The 10,520-nt window shown below is 42.6% G+C and overlaps 1 protein-coding gene across 1 annotated transcript in view; it reads left to right on the forward strand.

The window, feature by feature from the left end:
* Positions 1 to 3,617: 3,617 nt before the first annotated feature.
* Positions 3,618 to 10,520, forward strand: part of SELENOI (selenoprotein I) — a 37,535-nt gene continuing 30,632 nt past the window's right edge. The window contains exon 1 of the mRNA XM_017545533.2: positions 3,618 to 3,850. Within this exon, the coding sequence (XP_017401022.1) occupies positions 3,794 to 3,850 (57 nt within the window). The 5' untranslated portion in view covers positions 3,618 to 3,793. The remainder of the gene's footprint in view (positions 3,851 to 10,520) is intronic.

Consider the following 10,520-nt stretch of genomic DNA (forward strand, 5'->3'; position numbering starts at 1 on the left):
CTCTCCAGTCTGGATTAAAAATTGACTTGTGATTTTTTTTTAAACATTTTATCATGGTAACTTATAGAGGCATGGTGTAGTGGAAAATTATTCAGCTAAAAGTCTGATGACCTGTGTTCTTCTTTCCTGGGTGACTTTTGGCAAGATGTATTACTATTCTATAGTTCCACTCTGTACAACTGGAACAACCATCAGGCCTATGGCTCAGGATTGTTAGTCATGTGAAGCTGGTTTGACAACCACAGAGTTTATGTGTATAAGGCATTCATTTTTATTTTAAAATGAGAACTAAACCAACACCTTCTTACAAACTTCCTTGGAAGACCCTGCCCATTTTTATGGCTTCAGTAACTTATATTGGAGTTATTAACTATATTAGTCCTTAATTAACCTCCAATTTTTTTGGCTGTCTTCATTTATCTAATACACTCTTATTCAGACTAAATAAAACAGGCACTCCAGGAATTTAAAACACTTTTTTTTCAGTTATGTTGTAAAAGTAAAAATACTGTTTCTAGCACAAATTGATATTTTCTATGATTATTATTCTGGAAGGCAAAATGCCTGATCTTGAGTGTACAAGATGTAGAAGAGATAAACTTCAGTGGATGAGGAAGACAAGGGAATCACAGCAACAATAAACTACACTCAGTATTTGGGTGGTAGAGCATAGACGGGAATAACAAGGTCAATCTAGAGCAGTCCTGGGCAGCCAGGCTGCCTTAGAGAAAAATGCCTCCTGGAATAAAATTTGGGAAAGAGGAAACAGGAAGGTGACTTAGTCCCAAAGGCAAATATGTTTACATGACATTTTTCTCTTCCAAGGTGACAGTGCCTGCTTGGTCTAGGATTAATGAAATTCTGGGGAAATATAGTCGTGCATTACTTAATGACAGAATATGTTCTGATAGTAAATACAAAAGCCAGTAAGATATTTATTATCAAGTATTCAGTAGTGTACATAATTATATGTGCTATACTTTTACATGACTGACAGCACAATAGGTTTGTTTACACTAGCATTACCAGGAACGTGAGTAATGCCTTGTGTTACAACATTTTGACAGCTACGATGTCACTAGGTGACAGGAATTTTTCAGCTCCGCTATAATCTTATGGGACCACCACGCAGTTCCTCACTGACTGAAATGTGGTTATATAGAGCATGATGGTAATATCTTATATTTGTATGGGTTTAATTGAGCAGACTTAAGCCATATAATTGTTGGTAAGACAAGATTTTCCAGATGAGTGACTTAATCTCAGAGAAGTTATGATATACAGTTTTATTGAATTTCAGAGATGAATAGGATCTTAGGATCTAATGGATTGAATTAGATCTTAGGATCAAATGCCCTCTTTTTAAAAAATAGAACTTGGGCTAAGTGAAGTAAATTGTCTGGGATTAGACAGCCAGTAACATGTCAAAATATAAACAAAGTTCTAGGTTATACTTCAGCTTATAAATTACCAATGTATTTACAATTGATTCAAACTTGTTACAACCTTATGCAGAGAATAGGCAGCAAATTGTAACTGCTTTCACAAAATTAAAAATTACTCTTTTAAAAAAAGAGACTCTGTCTCAAAAAAAAAAGTGCTTTTAAAGAAAATATCAGAGGAAGAAAAAAATTTAAAAATCAATCATGTCATTCTGAGTTTGCTTATATTTGAACTGATTAACAGCAAGTGCAGTTTATAAACTATTATTAGCTTGCACTGAAGTAACATTTTATGGCTTTTCATAATTAACTAAGTTTTACAAATATGAAGGTTTTTTGTTTTGCTTTGTTTTTGAGACGGAGTCTTGCTCTGTCGCCCAGGATGGAGTGCAGTGGCACAATCTCGGTTCACTGCAACCTCCATCTCCCAGGCTCAAGCAATTCTCCTGCCTTGGTCTCCTGAGTAGCTGGGACTACAGGCGGATGCCACTATGCCCGGTTAGTTTTTGTATTTTTAGTAGAGATAAGGTTTCACCATATTGTCCAGGCTGGTCTCAGACTCCCGGCCACACGTAATCCTTGCGCCTCAGCCTCCTAAAGTGTTGGGATTACAGGCGTGAGCCACTGTGCCTGGCTGAGGCTCTCATTTCTAATGTTCTTCTCAAAACTGGTACTTCACAGCATATTAAGGAGATCTTTGCTCCTTCATTCAGTAAAATATATTGATCATGTATTATTTACAAGCCCCTGGGCTATGGAACATGGGGAAAATTAAGATGCAAATACTCCCCTCGAGGGCAAGTGTGATAAAGGACACTCAAGTTTATTGATTGGCCAGGTGCCTACTCTACAAAAAATGCAAAAAATTTAGCCGGGTGTAGTAGTGTGCGCCAGTAGTTCTAGCTACTTGGGAGACTGAGGCAGGATCACCTTAGGTGGGAGAGGTCGAGGCTGCAGTGAGCCGTGATCGCTTTACTGGATTCTAGCCTGGGTGAAAGTGAGTACCTGTCTCAAGGAAAAAGAAAAAAAGCTTATTATCTACCATACACCAAGTATAAGATATCTATTACCTTATAAGAATCTTATGCTTTAGGAGGAGACATTAGACATGTAGTAATAATAATGTGCTTGGCATATCTTGAGTCCCCAATAAGTAGCTGGTAAATGAATGAACATAAAAGTATCTCAGAACAATAGCTCTTATTTCAGAGATCCAGAGAGACTGAAGGCTCCCTGAGGTAGTGGTTTCCCATAACACAGATCTCATTTCACGTTCGGTCGATCATTTCCGAGCTGCGTAACTAAGTGACACTAGGCAGGTTGCCTAATCTGAAAATGGGGATAATGCCTTTCACATCACAGTGTTGTTATGGGGTTGATTATAATGTATGTGAAGTTCTCCCCATAGAAGACGCTCAATAAAAAGCAGAAACAATTATAAATTTTCTTAGTAGATACTCACTAGCCATTGATCTAATTTCTTTTTTCCAATTAACCGGGTTCCTGTAAAAACACTTCTTGGAAACACTGTTAAGGACTCGTCGAGACTGACAGATCACTGCCTTTATCTGGTCAGGAGGCACCAGCAATCTTAATTTGGAACGGTTTGACAGAGCGGAGTGCGATGAGGCTTTTGCTCTTGGTCCCGGGAGTAGGTGGGCGTTTCCGTGGTATCCTCACTAGAATGGAGATCTGGGGGATACCCTCTTCGTAAACATAAACATGGTTATGTTTACAGTGCATGCAGCGCACCGTACCGGGAGCTGGGAGCGGCCCGCGGTACAGACCTCCTTCTTTTTGTACTTCGCTGCGGTGGGAGGACTGTCTTCTTACCTTAGACACTGCTGGACTGGCTCGCAAGCAGTCACCCTACCCTCAGGACTAAAATAGTATCCCCCAGATGTCCACTCTAGTGAGGATACCACGGAAACGCCCACCTACTCCCGGGACCAAGAGCAAAGCCCGCTGGGAAATTGACCTTTCATCCCCTCTTGCCTTACCTCAGCTCACCAATTTTGACGCTAGCAAATGAAGCGACGAAGAGAGCTAGAAGGCGGGACTTAGTGTTGCCTGATCCATGCCGATTGGACAACGACAGCTTGGGGGGCGGGGCACTCGTGGGGGATAGCCACCCTCCCTCAGTGGGTGGGGAGAAGCTTGGGCTGCGCTTGCGCGCTGAGAGGCGGCAGAAGTGGCCGGGACGGGTACGCGTGCGCGGTGGGCGGAGCGCGGCTCCTACCTTCTCCGCCAGCCCAGTCCTTCCCAGCCTTGCCCAGCCGGTGTGGTGCTCGCGTGTCACCGCCTCCTAGCCGAGAGTCGCTGCCGAGTGGGTGCTCGGTTTTCGGGACGTCATGGCTGGCTACGAATACGTGAGCCCGGAGCAGCTGGCTGGCTTTGATAAGTACAAGGTAGCGCGGGCCGGCGGACGCCCCTCTCCCTGCTCCCGGCCTCGCCCAGGCGGCTGAGGGGCCGGCGCGGCGCGGTCCGTGTCACCTTGTGCCGCGTGGCTCCGGGCGGGCTGGCGGGCGTTTCTCCGGGGGTCCTGCGGGTCCTGATGATTGGGGGTCGGGGAGCGTGGGAGCATCCTAAGCCAGCCGCCCGGACTCGGCACCGCCCGGGAGATGCCCTTTTCCTTAGGAGAGCTCTCAGTGATTAGGGAGCGAGGGAATTCCCTTCCTATTTTTTTTTTAAACTTACTATTTTAGTAAGTCTCCGGAAGGATGCGGTTCCTTCTGTGGTGTCGCAGTCGCCTTCATTTTAGTGAAGTTTCCACTCGCCTTTCATGCATACAACTTCGGAGGAGGAGATGATCGTTAGGCAGATGAGGCCCGAGAGGGGAGCGACTTGCCGAGGCCATCCTGCTGATGCCTCCACTTATGCTCCCGACAGGGGCTCCCTCAGCGGCAGCTTGTCACGCTGGGGCCACCAGATGAAAGGGACGTGCACACAGGAAGGAGCTATGGAGTGGAAAGAGCGCGGGCTTTCGAGCACATACAAGCATGATACCAGGGTCAGATTTCTTTATTTCGTCCTGGGCACGTCATTTTAACCCCGCTCAGCCTCTCTTTTGTGTATATAAACTGGAAGTGATAGCTTCTGCTGCGCAAAATGATTAGAAGGATTTGGGAAGCACCTGGAAACATGCTAGTACCCCAGTAAATAAGTGCTGGTGGTTAACTTTCCTCCGAATCTAGTTCACCTCCACTGTTCCTCTACCAATGAATGACTCTAACCATCCGGTCAGCCAAGCCCGAAATAAGAGCTTTAACCCTTCATCCTTGTTACCCATTCAGTTTCACATCTTAGCTTAAATATTACTTCTTCAAAGAAGCCCTCCCTGAGTATCCCTTCCCCCTTAAACGTGCGCTCTGTTCGTTTATAGAATTGCTGCTTTAGCGTTTCTCCCCATTAGAATATAATGGCCAAGTAGTTAAGAGTTTTCTTGTGGACCACCATGACTTAAGCACAGGGCGATGTGCATACTAGGCACCCAATAAGTATTTGTGGAATGAATGGATAACTGAAAAAATCATATGGATTTTGTTTAACTCGAGTTAAAAAAAAATGCAAGGGTCCTTAGAAGGTCACATAGCATGTTTCTCTGCTCTCAAGCCGTATTGTGCCATTCCATTCTGAACTGAGGTGATCGGTCTTAAAATGTTAAGCGGAAGGAAGGTCCAGAGCCTTCTTGGTAACTCAGGCCAGGGTTTTACAACTTTCATTTTAGAAGGCAGTATACCCAGATACCTCCTGCTTTGCCTAAAGCTCTACCTCCCTTTTGTTATCTGTTCTGCAGGGTAAATATTGACATGTAAAACATTTTCTTCCTTACTAGGGTCTGACTTTCTAAGTGCCAATAAAATAGCTATTTCAGTGGGAGCAGTGTTTGTAATAGGGAATCTCCTTTTTCTTATAAAGAATCTTTCCTAGATTTATATTTTCAACTAAGTTAGGTGTCCTAATTTACCAGAAGTTTCAGTGTAATTTTCTGTTCTGATCTTTTCCCCTTTTTATTAGCTAACTTCCTGTATCTGACAGCAGGTGATTTCCCATCATCCTGGAAAACAAAGGTCGATTTAGCAAGCTTCCAATGTTCACTAAAATAGTTTGTTGATATTATTTTAGTTATAATGAGGCTTCCTTGGGGAAAAAAGCACCCACATTTATAACCTAAGTATTCTTCTAGTGGAGAGTTCTTTACTCAATACTGCATTCATATTAAAATTATGAATACAATGCTATACAAAGGAAAAATCCATGTGATCTGCTTTGCTGGAATGTGAATTGCACCCACAGATCTTTTCTTCCTGTCATTGCGTTCCCCTTGTATTGTCTTCAGATAGTAAGTGCTTTATAAATGCTTATTTTAAAAAGTCTTTTTTTCTCATAAATGGGTAAAGATTCAAAACACTCAAAAGAGATTTTTGTATTCCCTTATGTGATGCTTTATAAGAGAGATGTAAAGAAAAACTGATACTCCAAAAGCAGCTGGTGGAAAAATTACTTTTGAAGTAGTTTAATTTCTTTATCTTCCCTAGAGGTGTATCTGAGAGCTACAGTTGGAAACCTGGCAGTTTTACAGAGTAACTGCTGAAAGGGGTGCACACGTGGAGTTTCTGTAGCAAAAAGCTATAAGACAATTGATTTTTGGTACAGAAGAGCATGGCATGGATTCTGTGTTACTTATTGACACTTGTATTCTCCATTGTGTTTCTTAACACAATAGTTTTAAACAGTTAGTTGAATATTAATTGAATGCCTGCTTCCTCTTTTAGGACATGAACTTTAGGAGGACAGGTCCTGTAGCTGACTTTTTTTTTTCTTTAGTAACATGTCTAAGGTCTAGCACACTACCATGAACAGAGTAAGTGCTAAATCAATATAGAAAGAATGAGAATGTAGAAGGAATGAGAGTGTAGAAGAATATAAACCATTTTGGAAGTATGGATAAAGAAAAAGGAGCTCTATGTCTGGATATCGGAAGGGTGCTTTTGTATTTTAAATGTGAAGGTATCGGGTTTAACTACCATTGCTCTCTGTTGCTTATTGACTAACGTAACTTCAGAGAATTGTACTGAAGGATTTCAACCTTATTTTTGCCCTCTACCCATCCTTTATTTTGGACAAGTCTTTTTTTTTTTTTTAATTGTGATGGAGTTTCACTCTTGTCTCCCATGCTCTAGTGCAATGGCACAGTCTTGGCTCGCTGCAACCTCCACCTCCAGGGTCCAAGCAGTTTTCCTGCCTCAGCCTCCAGAATAGCTGGGATTACAGGCACCCGCCACCATGCCTGGCTAATTTTTGTATTTTTAATTGAAACGGGGTTTCACCATGTTGGCCAGTCTGGTCTCTCACTCCTGACCTCAGGTGATCCACCCACCTCGGCCTCCCAAAGTGCTGGGATTACAGGCGTCAGCCACCAGTCCGGCCCTTGGACAGGTCTTTATAGTTGAGGGATTTTCCCCACTTATCTAAGGGTGAAACTACAAGGTTTTTTTTTTTTTTTTTTTGGCCCTGGTTTGCTCATCTAACCTTGGGAAGGCATAGTTTTAATTGATAGTGTAGCAGCTCCTTTCAAATTGTATCATTTTGCCTCAGGGAGGAAGTGTTCTGTGAAATACTCATTTGGTTTCAAGAAGGTAATTTGGGCACAGTGGTTTATGCCTATAATCCCAGCACTTCTGGAGGCTGAGGTGGGAGGACGGCTTGAGGATAGGAGATCTGAGACCGGTCTGGCAACTTAGTGAGACTTCATCTCTACAAAAAAAAAATTAGCCAGACATGGTAGCATGTGCCCATATGGTCTAGCTACTTGGGAGGCTGAAGTGGGAGAATCACTTGAGTCTGGAAGTTGGGCTGCAGTGAGCTGTGATTGTGCCACTATGCTTCAGCTTGAGCAACAGAGAAAGACCCTGACTCAAAAAAAGTGTGTGTATGTAAATGTATATATATATATGGTTTCGTGATGAATTAGTTTCTGCTATTATGATAATTAACTTGGCTTTCAACAACTACAGCCTGATTATAGGAATCATGATAGTTGTGAATTTATTAGTATTACAATTAAGAGGTGGTAAAGAGGGACTGTGGTAAAGAGGGACTGTGTTTGCATCTTTTTTTTTTTTTTTTTTTGAGACGGATTCTTGCACTGTCGCCCAGGCTGGAGTGCAGTGGCGCAATCTTGGCTCACTGCAGCCTCCGCCTCCTGGGATCAAGCAATTCTCCTGCCTCAGCTTCTTGAGTAGCTGGTACCACAGGCGTGTGCCACCACGCCCAGCTAATTTTTGTATTTTAGTAGAGACGGAATTTCACTGTGTTAACTGGAATGATGACCTGACTTCATGATCTGCCCACCTCCCAAAGTGGTGGGATTACTGGTGTGAGCCATCTCACCTGGGTGGGTCTGTGTTTGCATCTTAATGGCAATGCTAAAGAACCAGAATCTGGCCTTTAACCTTACCAGTTCCTGCAGATTTTATAAAAAATTATTTTTATTCTTATCTTTTTTTAGAGAAAGGGTCTTGCTTTGTTGCCTAGGCTAGAGTGCAGTGGTGTGATCATAGCTTACTGCAGCCTCGAATTCCTCAGGTGATCTTCCTCGCTTGGCCTCACAAAGTGCTGGGATTATAGGTGGGAGCCACCATGCCTGGCCATTATACAATTTGATTTTGTTTATTCAACAAGCATTTATTGAGGGTCTACTCAGTGTCAGGCATAGCATTAGGGCTGCAAAATTAAGCTTAGTTGAAATTCTTGTCTTCAAAGAACTCCGTTTGGTGGCATGTGAACATGTAAATGAACGGTTATAAATAGTTAATAAGTCCAGTTAGGCAAGTGCTGGGTGCTGTGGAAGAGGAGAGGAGGCAGCTTCTAGGGATTGGTAGCTAGAGCTGAGAAAGCCTTCAGGGGATGGAGGTGAAGGCAAAGGTCAGTCTAGAAAGATGAATATCTGTGTGTCTATAAATATATAGATATTATATATAGAGAGAGATGCTGCTCCATTTATGTTGGGTTTCTGTTTCTGACAAACCTTTTGTAGTAGTCAAAAATAAATTTAATAGGCCGGGCATGGTGGCTCACACCTGTAATCCAGCACTTTGGGAGGCCAAGGTGGGCAGATCACAAGGTCAAGAGATCGAAACCATCCTGGCCAACGTGGTAAAACCCCATCTTTACTAAAAATGCAAAAATTAGCTGGGCGTGGTGGCACCCACCTGTGTCATACTTAGCAGGTAACTGAATCTCTCTAGCCAGGTTTCCTCAACTGTGAAATGGAGTAGTAGTACCTACTCCATAGGATAATTCTAAAAACGGAATGAGTTAATATTTATAAAGTGCCTGGCACATGGCGCTGTGTAAGTGTTGAGTAAATAAAAAATAAAACTTGATATTTGTGATTTCCTACACAGATGAACATTGGCTAGCATATAACATATCCACACTTAAGCACATTTCTGGAGGTTATACTGTTTACAGATAGGGAGTTAAGAGAGGCGGCTTAATGGACAGTCGGAAAGAGTAATGAGGAGTCTGTCTAGCTTGGGTCCCACAGATAGTCTTTGGCTTCAGATTTCTTCATCTTTTTAATGATATGTAATAGCACAAGAGACAATAAATAATTTTTCTCAAATACTGCCTCCTATTTAAGAGTCTGCAGTGGCTTCCATTTGTTTTATATACAAATTCCTCAGCAAAGATTTCAAGTTCCTTCCCTAAATGACCCTTCCTTTTGCCTTATCTTCTCATCTTGTCAGAGCTTACTTTTTTCTTTTTTTTTTTTTAAGACGGAGGCCCACCTCAGCCTCCCAAAGTGCTGGGATTACAGGCATGAGCCACTGCGCCTGGCCCAGCTTACTTAAAGTCTAGCAAGCAAACCTGTTTGTCATCATGACTTGCTTGTATTGCTCTGATTCTCCAGTCTCCTACTGCCTCCCTCTTCTCTCCGACTTGTTAGATGTAAATGACAGTATTCACTGAAATTAGATCTCCTTGCTCAGTGAGTCATGTTCTCTGTGGGCGTAGTTCTTCAAGTCTCTCTCTCTTTTTTTTTGAGATGGTGTCTACTCTTTTGCCCAGGCTGCAGTGCAGTGGCATGATCCTGGCTCACTACAGCCTCAACCTTCCCAGGCTCAGGTGATCCTCCCACCTCAACCTCTCAAGTAGATGGCATTACTGGAGTGCGCCACCACACCTGGTTCATTTTTGTATTATTTTGTAGAGTCGGGGTTTCTCCGTATTGCCCAGGCTGGTCTCAAAGTTCTGGGCTCAAGCTGTCTGCCCATCTCAGCTTCCCAAGGTGCTGGAATTATAGGCATGAACCTCCTTGCCAGGCTGAGCCAGCATTCCTGGCCTCAAGTTTTGTAAACTTTTAATTTCTGTCCTAGGGTTAATTTATCCTTTCCCACACTCTGCTGTTTTTACGTTTTAAGTTTAGTGATGTTTTGTTTTAATTAGAGATAAGATCTCCCTCTGTTGCCCAGGCTAAAGTACAGTGACACGTCATAGCTCATTGCAGCCACAAGCTCCTGGGTTCAAGCCATCCTCCCGCTTCGGCCTCCCGAGTAGCTGGGACTACAGGCATGCACTACCATGCCTGGCTAATAGATAGAAGAGCATTACCCGGGGCAGTGGACTCAGTGTTTTTAATTTTTTAACAAGTTGCCAGAGCTCAGTGTTTAGTGCAAAGATGTGTCAGTTCAGTTTTTTTATTAGTACATAGAAGGGATTTAAATACATGTATAAAGGATATACTTTTAGGTCCAAGGAGGTGGTTTCATAGTTTTCCTTATGTTAGAGCCAATTTCCTTCTTAAATTAAGGGGGCACTCATTTTTAATGTCCTCAAAAATGGACACTTCACAGCATATTTAGAAAGTATTCTACAAGTCATTGTACTGCTCCTAGACTAAACCAAGTGTCAGTTGCCTGATAAATTATAATTGTTTCTAACTGGTCTCTAGTTTGTACTTAACCCCCTTCAAGTCCATTTTCTACACCGTAATCAGAATGGTCTTTTTTTTTTTTTTTTTTTTTTTTAGGTGGAGTCTTGCTCTGTTGCCCAGGCTGGAGAGCAATGACG

This window comes from Cebus imitator, unplaced genomic scaffold (genome assembly GCF_001604975.1).
Source record: "Cebus imitator isolate Cc_AM_T3 unplaced genomic scaffold, Cebus_imitator-1.0 Scaffold180, whole genome shotgun sequence".
Classification (NCBI taxonomy): domain Eukaryota; kingdom Metazoa; phylum Chordata; class Mammalia; order Primates; family Cebidae; genus Cebus; species Cebus imitator.